Here is an 18,596-nt window from a genome sequence, read left to right as displayed (position 1 = left end):
AGACCATGAACTCTTGGAGGCCACGTGGGAAAAAGGAGTGAGACGATAAGAGGGGTGGGAAGAGCAAAAAGCAAAATCACAGCCCAAGTCCCAGATTCAAGGATTCTGTCTCAGAAGAAAAGAATAAAATGTTTAATACGTATGTCATTTGGTTATGATTTTTGTGGCTCATGGAAAGCAAGAGGTTGGTGTTCTAGTCTAAGATCCAAGTTACATGCAAAGAAATGTACATATTCATATCCAAAGGAAACCAGAGCTGCTCAACAACAGTTTGCAGTTAAAATCAAAGGAAATTTGATAAGGCAATCTCTCTCGCTCTCTCTCTCTTTGTTTTTTTTTTTTTTTTGTATCATATAGTTGTAGAAGTATTTGTATAATTAAGTGATGGCTACAGCCTATGATTCTGCACTGGAGTGTTTGGGGCAGAGGAAGCCCAGATTACATGCACTGTGTAAATGCAATCACACCAACACACTGACAGGTGCCCTACTGGCTGAGCTGAAGTTCCAAAGCAGACAACATTACGATGCAAGACACCTCTCATTAGAAAGTAAGGAATGCAATGTTCTGTACTCAATTACTTACGTTATATGGGCCATTAAGCGATAGTGCATCTTGTCTAATGAAACCCCAAAATAAATAGTTAACGTCGATTTTCTCCATCTGACCCTTATTTGCTAACTTTGGATATCAAACCCTCACTCCATACAGAAAGCTCAGACCTACGGTGCAGCAGGTTACATCCCGTGGAAGAAAGCCTATCAAGGGAGAACTGGAGAGTTTCCCTTCAGAAGCTGCTAAGTCTGGTTTTGCACCTGTACGTCATTTGCAACCACGTCATCGTCAAAAGAGTAAGACCTTACCTCTGTGGGGCGAAAAGCACTGCGGTGCTTCTGAACAATTAAAGAACACTGAGATTTGGGAAAGAGTCCTGAGGCACTTAAATCGTACTTTTTGTGAAAGGCTCCAATACTGACCCAATTCACCAATCCAGGTACAACATGGAGGTACCGGAATTAGTAGAGAGAACATGCCCTTGAAGTCTGACAAGGCCCTGCTTGAATCCTGCTACAGCATTTACTAGCCGCGAAATGGACCAATTCCTTAACCCCTCTGAGAAGGCTTCCCAATCTGCAAAAGGGGGCTGCCACCGCCCACCTGGGAGGCACGGATGTGAATGCAACACGCAAGTAGTGAGGCCGACTGCTACCTGACACGAGACCTGGCTAGTTTCCCTCCGCTGCCCTTCTCCCCCTTTAAACTTGCCCTGTTCCCCCTGGTAAGGGTCAAGCCCCGGACCAGACTGCCCGATTCTTCTGTGTATCCCCGGATACATGTCTTACCCTTAGGAGGCCAGAAAAAGAACTATCTCCTCCAACGTCACTATCAATGTTCTTAAGAGTCTGGGTTTTTTTAACTCTATTTTGCAGGGAGACAATTCCAGAACTGTCCAACCACCATTCTCCACTTTGGCTCTTTCTCACCTCAAATCTTCTGTCTGCTGGCCTTTTGTTCATGGGAAAGAGAGTCCGCTAGGGTGGAGACTCATTAGGCCTCTGTCCCTCCCTCACAGGTGAGTGTGACTACATTCTCAACACTCCCCACTCCGACTCCATCTTCCGAGGAGGTTCCCCTCCTGGAACATGCAGCCTCTGCTTCATCCCCAGATGCGCACGCGTGGCCACAACCCTCCATTCAGATTTCTTCCTGGGTGGCCCTGCCCACCCCCAAGACCCTTAAGGATAAATGCCATTGCTCTGAAAATCCCAAACGCCACTGAGTGACACGCCAAAGCTGCATGGTCTGGGCTTTCCTCCAACCCAGGCACAGCCCTGACCCGCCTCAGCCTCAGTCTGCACCTCTCGAGATGAACTCATCCACCTGCACGGCTGTGAACACCAGCTAAGAATGACGACTCCCAACGTGTATCTCTAGTCCGGCTCCTTCACCTGAGCCCCGGGGCCATAGACCCAAGTGCCTCTTTGAAGTCCTAACTTGGATGACAAATGGAATCTTAAAAATGCCTCATGTCCACCATTTACTCTAGATTTCGATTCCTGGCAGGTACCTCCCAGGCTCCCGATTTTAGTAACAGACCCAGAACCCACCTAGGTGTTTGAGGTCACATTCAATTTCCCCTGTTCCTCCCCCCGGCCCTGCCCTGGAATCAGTCTTGTCATTTCTATTGCTAAGCCAATCTCAAGTCTGGTTCTGCAAGGACCACGGATGGAACCCCACAAGCTGACAGCAAGGTGCAGTGCGTCACAGTCCTCCGAAGAGAGCTCCCTGGAGTGGGAGGCATCTCCTGCCTCTGGTCACCTCAGAAGGCACTGGATTCTCACAAAGGAGGCCCAGGAGAAGGGACTCAAGGTTCTCCTGTGGTCTGAACTTTGAAGGGCCCGAGGTTTGGGGGAGTTCCTAGTTAGCAGACACACCTGCCAGTGAGCAGATGAGGATGGGGGAACCCAGGCAAGGCTGTTCTCACTCCGACCCCTGGGCTCTCGGGAGCCACGGGAAAGGCCTGTGAAGGGCACAGCCCAGCCTTCACAGATCCCAGCCTGCATTTGCCAACCCAGAGAGCCTAGACTCCTACTTGCGATTCTTGTGTTCTGTTCCCCCCCAGAATGTGATGGGCTCTTTCAGAATGTCTGGTCTGTCTCAAGCGAGACCAAGTCAGTGAAGGATGAAGTGTCCACAATTGGACCAGGGCATGAAAGGTAAAACAAGGTCTCATGGCCAGCATGACAGTGGTGGCCAAACCCTTCCCCCGGGTGAGATGAACCAGGGTGTGGGTGAGAATGCAAGGTCACTTCACAGCTGACTAGGGTGTTGGAGACTCACTACCGCAAACTAACGACACGGCCGTCAGTGGTGGACGTCAGCTGCAACAGACACGGAGTCAGCTATTTACTGCCATAATGGGTTAATAGTAAAGGCTGGTGCAGGGAGGACTGCATGGCTGCTGAGGCAAACCACAGACCCGGCTCTGAATGCCCACCGGCTGGAGCAGAGAGGAAGCTACAGTCCCCTTTAGCGGTCCCTGTGTCCACCAGATCCAAGTGAGCCAGCTACTTAGGAGAAGGCCATGTTGTTCTGATACTCAGAAAAACCAGCCTCGTAAAGGGAAAATAAGAGTGGCATGGAGTTTAGACCCGCTCCTGCCTCTCTATGAAGGCAAAGTAAATTAAATGGCACCGGGAAGGTGAATGAAAAAACAAAAAACAAAAAACCGGTGACTGCTTCTTCCAACAGCATCCCCTGCAGCTGCTCACCCCCGAGACTGCCACTTTCTCACCAGTGACCGCCGGCCAGGAAGCTCCGTCAGGCACGTCACACAACGACAGCCCTGAACCGCGTGCCAAGCACGTTTGTCTAAAAGCCAGAATCAAGGAAGATGCTGCAGATTTTGACATTCCAAGTTTAAATACTCCTTGAAAAAAAATCCCTCAGCAGCCGCCTAAATCAATTCACATCTCACTTCTTCAAAACAATCAAACAAATTTAATAAGGGCGCATTTGTCACCAAACATAAGGAGGACCAAACTGGTTCCTCAAAGCAAGGATTTTAACAGGTATCAAACACCAGTGGGTGATGTGCTAACAAAGCAAACATTCCAAAAAACTAGAAAATAAAAAGATGACTAGGATAATATATGGATCAAGGCAACTGTTAAGGTTTTTGCTTTTTAAAGCGATGGGGACAGCACGGAGGACAATCTGGCTATTTCCAATGCAGGGTGTGCACAGTCCACTTTTCAGACGCAACAACATGCTCACAGGGCGGTACAAGATAGAAAGGGAAATAGAAAAAGGAAAAGAGGAACAGCGAAAATTAGAAACACATGAGAACAAAAATAACTGACAGCAATTACAAGAATTTAGGTGAGTTTGGTGAGGACAGGGACGAGGGGACGGTGAGACCCACCCTCACCTATTGTTCCAGGGAAGGCAGGGGCCTGAGGCGAGCGGCGCTGCCTGGGGACCCCAACGTGGTCAGCGCCCCAAACCTAAACTTCACCTAGATGCGTGTAGACAGCTTTTGAGCTACAAAATGTGGTCGCATTTCAAGCTGGACAATTTTACTCACTCCCACCAAGAGTAACAGGAGAGAATTAGGCTCTGTTCCTGCACGAAAGCATTGTTTAAAAAAAGTAACGACTGAGGAATAGTAAAAGCAACAATGGAGTAAAAGTGACTGGAGGAGAGCGTACTTGACCCGAGCTCACTGGCCGCGTTATCTCACTGACGTTCAGATGCTGGCTGAGCCCTTACGGTACCAAAACAGACAGACCCACCAGGAGGGAGGTTTAATGCGCTGCTGTATTTTGATGCCGAGAGCCATGCCTGGTAAACGAGGTTCTGGGTAAACAATGGTGACAGTGTCAACCACTATGGGCTAAGCACACAACCAGCTACTCCGCCAAATCCCAAGGACACACTTCAAAAAGCAAAAACAAGCTGGCATTCTCTGGTGGGTCTGCAGACTCAGAGCCAAGCAGTTGCTGAGCAAACATATCACAAGTGATTCCTGTGACAAAAGAGGAGGCACTGGCCAGGGGGCTGGGGCAGGGCTCCAGGCTTCCACTGCTCACCCACCATTCTGTCCAGGGGGATAATGTGGTCCCTGCTTACGTTGCACCGATGCACCTACATTCACTGACGCCTGGGGACTGAGCAGGAGGTGACAGGTGACGGGAATGGAGCCAGCCTGGGAGTGGCACGGTGCTGGCATCTGTGCCCTCGGCTTTGCCCAGACCACTACATCTGCCAGCTCATCTACAAGAAGCAGAAGGGGAGAAAGCCATGTAGATCACAGGGCCCTGCGAGGACAAGTACAGGTCATGGCCACGATATGCCTCGCCCCTTCCTTAAGCCATAGAGGTATGTCCGGGGAGGAAGTGAAAATTCATCCAGAGCCCGCCAGGCACCACAAGCAGGTGGGACTCGGGTCCCCTGTGCCTGTCACTCACAGGACTGGTCTGGACTATCTTTTTATCAATTCTCTGGCATCTTCTCCTCCAACTTACCAACAACCAGAAAGTAGAATCTGATTTTAGACTCACAGAGAATCGCAGAACACCTCCTCCACTTCGGGCCCGGCAGCACGTGCCAGGTCCTCCGACCGTCACCTGTGGGACCGCCATAAGCCCTCTCCAGAGTCAAGGCCCGAGGCCGTAGGCCGGGGGGACACAGATTCCCACAATCTCCCCAGCAAATGGGGACCACCTCTCGGCAAAGGCATCTCACCCTCTTCTTCTCGAGGGATATCTCAATAGATACACAGGGAAACAGAGCAGAAGGTGGGGGGGTAGGCAGCCCAGAAGAACTCGTCTGCACTTCCAAGACAAAGTGGGTCCGTTGACCTAATCACAGGGACAAAGTGAGGACGAATCTTTCCCTGCTGTGCCCCATACTCCGTGACATGCCTTTCCCTGCGTAAGGAGTTCATTTGGAAGCCCCTGGCAGTGTTTCCGTTGTCCTCAATTGGCATGGTGGTTGTCAGGCAGGGAGAGAGGGCCTGAGCCGTGCAGGTGCTGGACCTGGGAAGCAGGAGACACTGGCTCCACCCCCAGCTCAACCAGCGCCTCATTCTGCATCTCAGGATTCAGCATGACATCTATAAGCACAGGGATGAGACTGTCCCAGGAGAGGCTGTCCAACAGGAATGAAATGTGAGCCATGTAAAGAAAGTTTCCCAGTTGCCACATTTAAAGAGGTAACCCCCCCAAAAAAACCCCTAGAAACTGATTTTAAGAACATATCTTACTTATTCTACTGTATGTAAAATACTATCATTTTGACATGTAATCAATAAAGAAAGTAACAAGATAGTTTACATTCTATTTACTAGACAAGTCTCAGCGTCTGATGTGCATTTGACCTAGAGCACATCTCAGCTCCGAGCAGCCTCCTCCCCAGCTCTCCTAGCATCAGTGGCTTTGGCTAATCTATTGGACAGCAACTCCAGGGGTCACACCAGGGTAATTGGCTGAAAAGCGGGAGTAAGTGTCCATAATAACCCTAAAAGAATCTCTCCGAAACAAAGGCGGATTCACTTTTAAACGTCTGAAAACCGGCGGGTTGCTCCTCCCTCACGCCTTGGCTACAAGACAGCCCTCCTCCTTGCTGATCCCTTTCTGGATGTAGGGAAGCAACCCTTCACATAGCCAGGGTGGCCGGGCATCCAGGTAGACTTTCCTGTTCTCTGTGTCCAGTCCCACGAAGTCCTCATTCTCAAACAGGATGTAGAGCAGGAGGATCTTGTCCCCAGACTTGTCGGATGCAACGTCCAGCCACTTGGACTTGAGCATGATGAAGAGAGACTCAGTGAAGTCCTCGATCCTCTTCTCCACCACCCTGCAGTCCTCGTAAATTGACGGCCACGTTCATGCGCGGCTGCTCGGCCACCTCCCCATGCAGCACAAAGACAAAGAGCCGAGAGTCATAGAGCGTGGTGCCATACAGCTCCTCTGCACGTGGAGCTTCTCGAAGGTCTTGGCCAAGAGGCAGTCGGTAATGGTGACAAGGCCCACGACCTTGTGGTGTGTCTGGAAGTCGCTCCACCCATTCTCAGGCGCATAGTGGTGACTTTAGTGGATACAGAGTGCCCACTGCGAGCCGCACGGGCTGATCTGCCTCACCAAGGAGATTCGCTTATAGATGCATAACAAATTCTGCTCTGAGATGATCCCCACGAGTTGGACCACCACGGGGAGAGTCTGGTGGTCCTCAGCACACTGCACGTAGTCAGGGATGTTCATGTTGCAGGCCCTGACGAGAGGGAAGAGGAGACCGAGGTACATACTGTGCTGCGGGCTGCGGGCCTCACTGGGTTGCGGTGACCTGGTGTGTACCAGTCAGAAGGCAGGGGAAGCCCAAGCAAAGCCGGGGGTACAGTTTGTCCTCAGCGTCTGCACATGGCTACCGCAGCTCAGATCACATTACGCAGCTTTTGGTCTAGGCCTCCGCCCTCTGCAGAAAAGGGTCATTTCTTGTTTTCTGTTTCCAAGCACCTAGCCAGGCCCTGATGCAAAGTCAGTGCTCAAAACTGCTGAATAAAGGAATGAATAAAGGAACTGCTTCCACACCCCTCAGCAGGATATAATGCAAAGAAACACAGTAGGATCAAAAGTCCTGGATTTCAACTCCAATTTATTTGAACTCCTAAGCTGCAGAATACTTGATAAGAAAACTTGCTTTGGGGCGGAGGGTACAGTTCAGTGGTAGAGCAAATGCTTAGCATGTATGAGGTCCTGGGTTGAATCCTCAGTACCTCATTTAAAAAAAAAATGAAACAAATAAATAAACCTATTTACCCCCCTCAAAAAATATTTTTTGAATTCCAAATTCAAGAAAAAAAAAAACACCTTGCAATTGACACAACATTGTAAACATGAGTATACTTCAATTAAAAAAAAAATCCTTGCCTTACAAGAATATATCTGGATTATGGAAGTTTACAAGTGTAAAATGCCTAGGGTACCACCTGCATAAGAAGAAGGAACTGTACAAATTTACTATCCCTCATTTATGAGCTATATTTCCTTTGGGCGGTTTATAACATCTCAGAGCTAATTTTCTCAGATTAAAAAAAAAGAAGGAAACATTACCGGATTCTCCATACTGCTGAAGAATCAGATAAACCTATGATAGCATCTGACCCACAGAGTTTACTCAATAAATGCTTGTTGAATGAATGAACAAGCAAAGTGAATGCTGCTCCCTGCCACAGAGCATCATGATGGTACTGCCTGGAAATCCCAAGCCCACGTTTCACCCGACTCTACACTAACCATGTGTGACCTGGGCAGGCCTGTGTGCTCCTCTTAACCCCAGTTTAATCATGAATAGAAATGAGGGCAATAACACAAACCTCAAAGGGTTAGTGAGTCATTACTGAATTGTATCCCAACTTTGCAAGATGGAACCTTTAAAGAAACTTGGGCAAAAAGTCCGTAGGCCCTCTCCATATTATCTCTTACAACTACATGGGAATCTACATTATATCTCAAAATAAAAAGTCTAATTTATTAAAGAGGCTATTGAGGTTAAATGAGCTCACTGTCTCAAATAAGGAACACACAGTACAAATAGGTCAATGCCCAGCCCATGAGATACACTCAGTAAACATTCCCACTGAGCCCACTGGTCCCTCAAACTTCAGAGCACGATGATGTGTCCTCATGGCCAGAGGCCCCTGCACCTGAAACTAACAAAGCTAATGGTCCCCACTTTCAAGAGCCCCTGCCACCACCGTAGGTCTAATTTTGTACTTGTAATTTTTTTCTATTTATTAAATAGAAAAACGTAATTGCATAGCCTTCAGGTCACCAAAAGCAGACTACAGAGATCATGATGGCAGCCCTTCTTCATGAAACAATAAAATGAAAAGCCATTTCCACAAGATCTCTGTGTAAATCTACTAGGGAACTTCATCCTGGACTGAGAGGAAGAGGACTGGGGAGGAGGGGGCAATCTGCTGCACACAGACCCATGGGCCACCTGTCCCACGATGGACTTTAGACCCAACACTCACCCTCAAGGAACTTCAAAATAGACACAGACAGAGTGCTGTGGACAAGATTTTTTTTTTTTTAAAAATCCCTGATTCTCTCGCAGGTTTTGTTTCTACCGAGAAACAAATGTCTTATGTGTATAATGTTTCACAAAAGACTTAAACTATTATCACCCCAACTTGACGCATTAAGAAACTGAGGGAGAGAGGTTTATCACATTGTGCAAGATTAGAGAGAGGCCAAAAAAAAAAAAAAAGATTAGACTGAGGCCACGTCAGACACTGTATTTAAACCCAAGCCCCTGTTCCAGTGCTCACACTAGAAAGTGGGATACACTGCCCCTTTCCTGCCCTCTCCCTGCAATAAATGTCTGAAGAGTCTTTTCTGTGCCACCTGGAATCACAATCACTTCAATTTTCCACAAAGAGCTATGTCATTCCTTGGAGGATGTGTCAAAATCTGTATGTTGAATGGGAGGAGAGATTTGTATATTCGGTTTCTCAAAGGAAACATGGCTTAAAAGAAACTGAAAAGCACTTTTCTAGTCTAAGTCTTCATTGTGCAGAGAAGGAAACGGAGGCTCAGAAGAGATGAGGAAAGGGTCTTATTAACAAATATTGCCTCAGCGCAGCACCAAGCCAGCCTTGGGCACTTCTGGGGGAGGATCTGGAAGGCCCAGGAGAATGAGTCTTAGAAAACGGAAAGAGAAGAAGCATACGAGGCCCCGTCTCTACACCACCATACCATGAAGTTCCACCAAATTACCCAGTATGGGTGCAGCCAACATTAAGGTGGGCTAAACAGGTTATGGAAACCTGGAACTCTCAACCATAGTGGAAATTCCAACGTTTACTATGTTTTTTTTCCCAGTTCAAGCATCAGCTCAGTGGGCACTCTGTACCAGGCACTACATGAGGCCTGGAGTTCTCCCAAATACACAACTCTTATATCACGTGTGCAAACCACACACAGGCCCACCAGAAGGAAAATGCCCACAGATAAGGTGGAATTACTGAAACTGAAAGCAGCCAACCAGCATATATTACTAGCAAATACGGTGCTGCTAGAAATAGACTCATGGACATAGAAAGCAAACTGTGGTTAGCAGGCAGGAAAAGGGGGATTAACAGATACACATTAATAAATATAAAATAAATGACAAGGACCTACTATATAGCACAGGGAACTATATTCAATTTCTTGTAATGAGTTGTACTAAAAACAATCTAAAACATATGTAGATACATATGCATATGTTTATAACTGAATCTCTGCTGTACATCTGAAACTAACATTCTAAATTGACTACACTTCAATAAAAAGTAATTTTAAAAAATAAGTAAAAATAAAAGCAACGCCATTTAGAAAAAATAAAAGAATTCTCTGATCCCCTTAGCTGTAGGTGCTAGAGAAATCTGGTTACAAACACCAAGTCCACTGGGTCACTCCAGCACTGGCTGTCACTCTTTCTGACCATCAGAGAGTCACTTGGCTTCAGTGAGTTTATTTTCTCTTCTGTGAAAGGCTTCAGTTGCAACTAACGATGTATAGAATCTCATCATTCACAAACCCAACAATTAATGAGGACTTCCCATGGGCCAGGCTCTGGAAATATGAAAATATAGGGTCCGAGATATATTCATGGGTAGAAGAAATTTATGCCATAAAGACATTAATTCTTCTTGCTTTGATAGACAGATTCAATACAATTCTGTTTAGATTTCCTACCAGAGTTTTTATGGGTAACAAGATAATTTATGGTCAGGAACAACCAAGAAACTTCTTTAGAACCAGCACTGGGAAGGGGTGGATAGGTCATTCATTTCCACTGGTCTTTCTGAAGTGATGAAAACGTTCTGGAATATTAATGGTTGCACCACTGTGAATATGCTAAAGCTGCTGAATTGTAGCATTTAAGTGGGTGGACTTCATGGTGTGTGAACAATATCACAATAAAGATGTTAAATGAAAAAATATTTCTTGACAATTATTTTTCCCTCTATACTACTAGTCTGCCCCACAATTTAAGAAGAACAAAAAAACCAAAACAAACCAAATTTTGCCAGGAGCTCTTTAGGACTGCAAAGTCCCTGAGTCTCCAACTCCTCTGGTGGTGCTGTTCCTGTTAACACACCCTAGCTGGGCTGGGCTAGTTAGGGACTGTAACTATCTTTTTAAGAAAGACGGCCACACGTTTCACCCTGGGAGAGGGAAGGACGGAGGATGTCACAGCCTCATGCCTTCAGCTCATTTTTAACTGAACCAAGCCTTGCTTTCAACACTGTAATCCCTCTCACTATAAAAACAGTGACATCATCAAGCACCGCCATCAAAACACGTGAAAGTGTTCAAGGTACTTACCTGGGGCAGAAACACTGAGGGAGGAGACGGAAGCTCGCTCAGCACTGACGCTCCCTTTTCCCGACTCCAACAGGAGAAGCTGGGGTTCACAGCCGGAGGCTCTCAGCCCGGGGAGCAGCGCCCACACCACTGAGCTGGTCCCCAGGTAGCGGGAAAGGGAGAGGAGGGCAGCCCCGGGGTCGCGGGTCAGGGAAAGCGGGGGGGGGGGGGGACGCGGGCTGTAGCCCCGCTCGGAGGCCAGCCCCAGCCCCAGCCCCAGCCGCCCGCCCCCGTCCGGGTCCGCAGACCCCGCCCGCCCGGGACACAGCCCGCCCAGGGGCGGGGACGGGCCGGCGGCCGAGGAGAGGCAGCCCGGGAGGAGAGAACTCGCGGGCGGGAGAGGGGAAGGGGACGCCAGCCGCGGACTGAGGGGAGCCCGGCTGGGGCGAGACGCGGCAAGTGCACACTTGGCCCTGGACAGCTGTGGCCGGGGCGCCGGGGCAGGAGCCAAAGTCCTACCGGGCGAAAGAGCTGAGAAGCCTTTGGGGCCGATCCCCGGCTCGGAGTTGCAGCTTCCAACCCTCGGTCCAGCTGGCACAGACTGCGCATGCGCAGGAGGGCCAGCTATCCTCTCTGTGTTCTGCAAGAGAAGTTGGGGAAGGGAGGGACGGAGAAGATGGGAGGAGGAGGGGAGAAGGGGAAAAGTGGAGGGAGAGACATGGACAGGAGGAGCAGAGAGAAGGCAGGGATCTGGAGTGTGGAGGAGAGTAGCAGAGATGGAGAGAAATAGTTTTAACTCTGGGGGCATCCTGAAGGAGGCAGCAGTCCTGCCTCTGCACACTTCTCTAACCCTTCAAGGCCCGCAGCTCATATTTTAACTCCCTGGCACAGCCCTCCACCCAAGGGCTCTGCAGGACCCCTACGGGGATCACACCCGTTGCCCCCAAGCGGAGCTGGGTTTCCTTTTGCTCTGGGAACCAAGCACCCGCAGGTGTTGTCGCTCAGAACTACCTTGGAAAGAGTACATATTCCCCTTTTACACGCTGGGACACAGGCAGGCAATATATCTGCCTTACCTCCACTGTCCCAGGTGTTGTGCTGGCGGGGAGCGGGAGGTACAAGGTCAGATCCCAAAAGGAGCATACTGCCTGAGTTTTGGTGCATAGTCCCCATCCTTCCTGGGTAAACCACTCCCCACACTCGGGGAACCATCAAGGGCACACAGTATGTCCCTGGGTGTGGGATAGCTGCCCTCAATTCCAGTGCCCATCTTGCTAGGAAGATAGGAGTGTTACTGAGTCCAAATTCATTCTCCTTAATGCAGGACAGGCCAGTAAGTTGGGAGACCAGGTGTTGGGGCATGAAATAGCAACTTTCTGTAGACCTAGATGGCAAACTAATGTCCTGGAAAACCATCTCCCCAAGTCAGAATTCAGGCTCCTTTCCTACGAGCTTGGTTTTTGCAATCTTCTTGATGTAGTAATTCTTTGTTGTTAGAATCCTTTGTTCTTGTAGCTATCTACCTGGGTCAGATCCCTGTAAACCTCCAACAAAACAAACGTTATTTTCTATTAGGTAACTTGTTATCTTTATATGAATGGAAAAGTGTTAAATATCCTTAAAGGTCAGAGCATTCAAAATAGGCTCTCCTGTATATTTTAGGCTCTAGGCAACATTGTTTTACAAGCAAGATGAAGCCTAGGAGACAGAGCACAGGGTTTAGTCAAAGGAACAGATCTAATATGGAGTCAGATTTGTTCTTTTCTATTACCAGGGCAGAAGACACATGAGGATTTAAATCCCTTTAAGTTAAAAATAAGTAATATTTTAAAGGAATTTACATACATAGGTCGGAATGTGCATAGCATATCTGGAAAACACACAAAGGTTTGTAAACAGTGGCATCTCCAGGGAGGGCTGAAAGAAGAGAGGATGAGGGAAAACTTCTTTCACTTGTGTATTTTTGTGCTCTGTTTGAAATTTTTTAACCACATGCATGTATTTCTTTTTCAGTTAAAAAAAATGTGTAATGGAGCAAAGGAGTAGCAAGCTCAGCAAATAAAGCAGCCATGGAATCACTGAGCCATCACTTTTGATTTCAGCCAGGAAGCATTTATTGACTCTCTCCTATGTGCCCAGTGCTGTTTTAAGACTTCTTTTATTTTTTTTCATAAAATAATAAAGTGCTATTCCTCACCCCTGCCCATGGCTGGTGGAAAACCAACTGAGTTTTTATTGAGTTGTTTTCCAAGAAGTAGAGATCAGTTATAAACAGAACACATCTTCAGGGCAAAACAGGCGGAGTGGTTTTCCAGCAGGCCAGATAGCTATGAAGGGTTTTCAACAGAGGCACACAGAGGCTGAGAGAGAAAGCCTCCAGGACCCTACAAAAAGCTGCCCAAACTGCCTTCTCCATGGCACTACTGAAATAGGAAAGAAAAAATCTGACTCCATATTAGATCTGTTCCTTTGACTTTAACCCTGTGCCCTGTTTCCTAGGCTTAGTCTTGTTGGTTCTGCACCTTTTGTAAAACAATGTTGCCTAGAGCCTGAAATATACAGGAGACCCTATTCTCAAGGCTCTGACTTTGAAGGATATTAACACTTTTCTATTCACATAAAGATAACAAGTTACAGAATAGAAAACAACATTTGTTTGTTGGAGGTTTACACGGATGTGACCCAGGTGAAGAGCTGCAAGAACAAAGGATTCTAACAACAAAGAATTCATACACCAAGTTTGCAACAACCAAGCATTCCCACTTCCCATTTTTAATATAAGAAGAGCCTGAAATCTGACTTGGGGTGATGGTTCCCCAGGACATTATTCTACCATTTCTCAGCTGGCTTTCCAAATTAAAGTCGCTATTTCTTGCCCCCAAAACCAGGTCTCCTGATTTATTGGCCTGTAATGCACGAGCAGAACAAGCCTGGACTCGGAAACACACACATTGAAAGTACCCATTTGGTATATTAAATGACCTGCTTCTACTCATCTTCCTGACGTTTTATTCTCTTGACCACTCCTGCTATGTTTATGAAAAACCTGTCATGTGGACACATTTCCACCTCTAGCCACTACCCTTCCAGGTAAGAACTGATGCCAAGAAGGCAATGGAAGTTGCTAGAAGGTATTACCTGGACAAAATAGAGCAGAAGTGGGTTCTGGCTGATGTTCAGGAGCAGGCTGGAACACCTGACAAGATGTTATAAGTACGGATAGACAGCTGGGCACCAAAGGAGAAGCTTCTAAACTTCCATGAGGGACTTGTTGGATAGGAAGGAAAAGTCCCAGACTATAGCTCGGATCCCACCACGAGCTTCCTGGGCGAGTCTGGGCAAGTAATTTAAAATCTCTAGGCCCGTGCTGTCCAACATGGGAGCTACCAGCAACATGCAGGATTATGAAGTTATTCTGTAGCCAGACAGAATTATAAAAAGACATTTTATTGCAAAGGCCCAGCAGGTATAATATTTAAAAACGTTATTGGTTATCTTGACCTAACGAGATATTTTTGTATGTGTAGGTTTCTGTGGTTTGTAAGGCCTGTGACTAATGATTCCGTTACAGTGAAGTATTTTGAAATTATAAGTTACTGGACACAGTACCCTCATATCACAGTTGAAAAAAACTGATCCACATAAGCAAGGTGATCTGACTTATTAGTTATGAGCAGGGGCTCTGGGGCCAGCCTGCCTGAGTATAAATTCTCACTCTGCCTCCAGGGGGTTCTGTGTGAATCTTGGACAAATTATTGTTGTTTTTGTTGTCGTTGTTATTATTTGTGCCTCTTTTTCCTTACCTTTTAAGTAGCGAGGAATATGTAGACTCTATCTCCTACTGTGTTGGCAGGATTAAATGAGTAAACGTCTGTGCTGCCCACTTCCCTGGGTTTCAGCATTCTCCAGGCAATCAGTGCCAAACTCAGAGGCATTCTCCACTGTCTTCGTCAGTCTGGGGTGCTGTAACAAATTACCGTGGGTCGGGTGGCTTAAACAACCAGCATATTCCTTATGGTTTGGAGGCTGAGACTTTCAAGGTCAATGTATCCTTGAGAGGATTGCCAGCTCGAAGATGGCTGTCTTCCCAATATCTTCATATCCCAGAGAGCAGAGAGAAGCAAGCACTCTGGGGGCTTGTATAAGAACACTAATCCCATTCATGAGGGCTCTACTCTCATGACCTCATTTTATCCTACTAATCACGTCCCAAAGGCCCCACCTCCCAATACCATCACCCTGGGAGATGGGGTTTCGACATATGGATTTTGAGGGGATGCAAACATTCAGTCCACACATCGGCTAAGTCTCCCCAACATGCAGTCATCAAACCTGTAGCTAATTTCAAAGTAATATTTATGTCTCTCTGCCCATTTCCATTCCTACATCCACTATCACTGAAGCCCTGTTACATTTTATTCCTTATTTTTCTGGTAGAGATTTAATTGATTCCTCTAACTCCAATGCTCCCCTCGCTCCAGTCTGCTTAATAGCCCTGCCAGGTAGGTCTTCCTTAAAACACCTTCCACTTCACCTGGTTGTTTTTTAGTTGTAAATGTCAGAATCCTCTCCACACCCCATCCTATACCTTTAATCCGTTACACTACGGCTCACTATGTTATTTTCCTCTTACCAATGTAAGAAATTTCCATAAGCTTAAGAGCTTAAACCAGCACAGATTTATCAGCTTATGGCTGTGGAGGTCAGAGATCCAACACAGTTCTCATTGGGCTAAATTCAAGGTAGCAGCAGGGTTCCTTCCTTCTAGAGGGTCTAGAAGAGAATGTTTCCTTGTTGTTGTTGTTTTTTTCCAGTTTCCAGAGGTCACCCACCTTCCTTAGCTTGTGCCCCACGACTTCCTCCATTTTCATGGTCAGCAGCCTTTCTGAACATTGCTCTATGGCTACACCTCCCTCTGATTTTAAACTCAGCTGGGAAATGTCCTCCATTTCAAGGACCCCTGTGATTACATTCAGCCCACCTGGACAATCCAGGCTACTCGCCCTATTGTCTCATCTCAGGATCCCCTTGTCCCATCCCATTCAGGCATTATGAATGTGGCTGTGACACTCACCTTGTGTAACATTTCCTCTCATGGGCATTTTATGGTTCAAGGCACATATGAATGACTTTTTGTTTTTCTTCCTTAGCCTTTCTACATTCAGTATGTCTGGTGAGATTATATGAATCCTTTTTATTTGTCCCCCTGCACTAATCTTTAATAATGTATCATGGGTTTAAAATGCTAACTGATAGACAATTTAGAAGACAGAAATCCTCTAAGATTTTTGTCCTAAAATATCTGTCATGCATTTTGCCATGTACAGTAACATGTCACAGGTGGCTACCCTGTGGCCGGGGAGGGACATGATTCTGCCATAACACTCCCCTCATTCTCACCAATGTGCTGATCACCTAACCAAGGACCTATGCTCCCCGCTTCGCTCACTTCCTCCTCCTTTCCATTGACTACCCTGTTCCCATCGCTTCCTTCATTCAGCACATCAGGATTTCATGACCACATTCTTCTCTAAATGGAATGGGTATCTTGAATCTAATGTCTGACAACTGTTCTTACTGTATATGCACACACTGACCTGCACATAACCCCGTCCAGCTCTTTATTTTCCTAGAATCTCCCAGAGGAATCAGTTCCATGATGATGGTGATGATGATGATGATACTGACAATGATGACAGGGACCTCTCAAGGATTCTGATAAAGAGGGAATTAATAAAGGGAGGGAATCATTGCAAAATTGCCCCAGAGACAGGCTTAAAAGTAAATAACTGCTGTAGTGTTTAATGAAATTGACTAATATTTAACTATTTTTAAAACTTTATATCACTGAATTTAAAATTTTAACGGGAATTCTCATTCACCAGTAACCAAGATTCAACTCTAGGACCAAAGTCTAAGGATTTCAATCTTCTAACAAATTGTCCACTAGCCTTTTAAACACGTGATCCTTTTAAAAAGCTTAGTGCTGGGCTGAAAATAAGCAGGATTCATATAATCTCACCAGACACAGTGAATGTGGAAAGACTAAGGAAGAAAAACAAAAAGCCATTCATAACGTCTTGAACTTCACGTTGCTCACAGGAGAAAATGTTAGCCAAGGTGAGCGTCACATCAACATGACGCCTGAGTGGGATGGGGAAGCTGATCTTCCTCATCAGACATTTATCCTGATTTGTTAGATGCCAACACAGTTTCCTCATTGGATTTGCTTCTAACAAGTATGGAAGAATTTACGTTCTACCAAAAGCAGTCTAAACATTTTCCCCTGCTGTCAGGTCTCTGGACTGAATGTCCCCACAAGAAGGACATGAATATGTTTCATAGGGAATTCTTCCTGAGAAACAACAGGATTTTCGAGGGAAGAACTGCAGGCCCCCCATGGAGGGCTGGAGGAGTGCTAGAGGGGGCACTGGAAAAACAGCAGGAGTGAGTTCAGATACTACCGCTCAGGTTGCCAAAGACAGCATTGCTATCTCTGAGGATATGACATTCTCCCAAAAGTTCCATGAGTGAAGGTACCTGTGAACACTAAGCAGGTTGTTAAGAAACAGCAGCACATAATTTGCGTCACAGCTCAATTACAGTATGTTTAGATATTTGGAAAATAATTAGCCCATTTTCCTTTGAAACTGCAGCAGTAGCAATAGAAATAAAAAAGGCTGAGCCGTCTTGGAGACAACAATCAATAAACAATTCTAAATCGGCAGGATTCCTTGACGATATGCAAGCAATGAGCTAGATGTGTGCTGCAGATACCTCTTACTGCAGGGCTCACTCCTGCAAAGCATAGAACTAGTTTTCTCAGCAGACAGAGGGAACCAAGTCAAGATTCCAAATCTTGAGAGATTTACTATATGGCAGGAAAGATCACACAAGTACATCCAGCCAAATATGAATAAATGTAATCAAATATTATCAAATGTGATTGGAGCACAGATGAAACAGAAATTCCTTTCACCTGGGATCTAGAGAGACTTCTTCAGAAAATGTGGCTTTGGAGATGGCCAAAGACATGGGTGGAAATTTGGCAGAACAGGATGTAAGGAATTTTAAAACTGATTCTAAAATTCATATAAAAATTCAAAGGATCCCAAATATCCAAAACAATTTTGAACAAGAAAAACAAAGTTGGAAGACTTGCACTATCTGATTTTCAGCCTTTTTTTTTTTTTTTTTAAACTACAGTAATCAGAAAGTATGGTGTTGGTGTAAAACAGGAAAATAGAATAATGGAGCAGAATAGAATGTTCAGAACTAAACCAACACTTATATAGACAATTGATTCTCAAAAAGGATGCAGTGGAGAAAGGATCTTTTCAACAAGTAGTGCTGGAAGAATTAGATAGTGATATGCAAAAAAAAAAAAAAATGAACTTTGATCCACACCTCACAAAATATACAAAAATTAAGTCACAATGGATCATAGATCTTAATAGGAAATCTAAAACTATAAAACAGCTAGGAGAAAAAGCATAGGCTTAAGCTTTATGACCTTGGGTTTGGCAAATATTTCTTTGCTATGACACCAAAAGTATAATCTATTTTAAAAAGAAACTGATAGAGTGAACTTTATCAAAATGAAGACTCTTCAAAGCTGTTCTAAACACTGCTAAGCAAATGAAAAGACAAGCCTTAGACAGAAGCTATTTGCAGATCATATATCTGATAAAGGTCTCTCTTTGTATCTGATCCAGAATAAAGAGGTCTCAAAACTCAATA

General features: G+C 45.9%; 1 protein-coding gene across 2 annotated transcripts in view; it reads right to left on the bottom strand.

Moving 5' to 3' along the window:
- Positions 1–14,651, bottom strand: part of LOC135320921 (uncharacterized) — a 91,210-nt gene extending 76,559 nt beyond the window's left edge. For both annotated transcript variants that reach the window (XM_064484154.1, XM_064484152.1), the window contains exons 1-2: positions 13,995–14,651; positions 10,878–11,606 (exon numbers count right to left, since the gene is read on the bottom strand). In XM_064484154.1, the coding sequence (XP_064340224.1) occupies positions 10,878–11,606; positions 13,995–14,301 (1,036 nt within the window). In that variant the 5' untranslated portion in view covers positions 14,302–14,651. The remainder of the gene's footprint in view (positions 1–10,877; positions 11,607–13,994) is intronic.
- Positions 14,652–18,596: the final 3,945 nt, after the last annotated feature.

This window comes from Camelus dromedarius, unplaced genomic scaffold (assembly GCF_036321535.1).
Source record: "Camelus dromedarius isolate mCamDro1 unplaced genomic scaffold, mCamDro1.pat HAP1_SCAFFOLD_12, whole genome shotgun sequence".
In the NCBI taxonomy this organism is placed as follows: domain Eukaryota; kingdom Metazoa; phylum Chordata; class Mammalia; order Artiodactyla; family Camelidae; genus Camelus; species Camelus dromedarius.
Note: the sequence above shows the minus strand (reverse complement) of the source record. Positions and strands in the feature narration are given on the sequence as shown.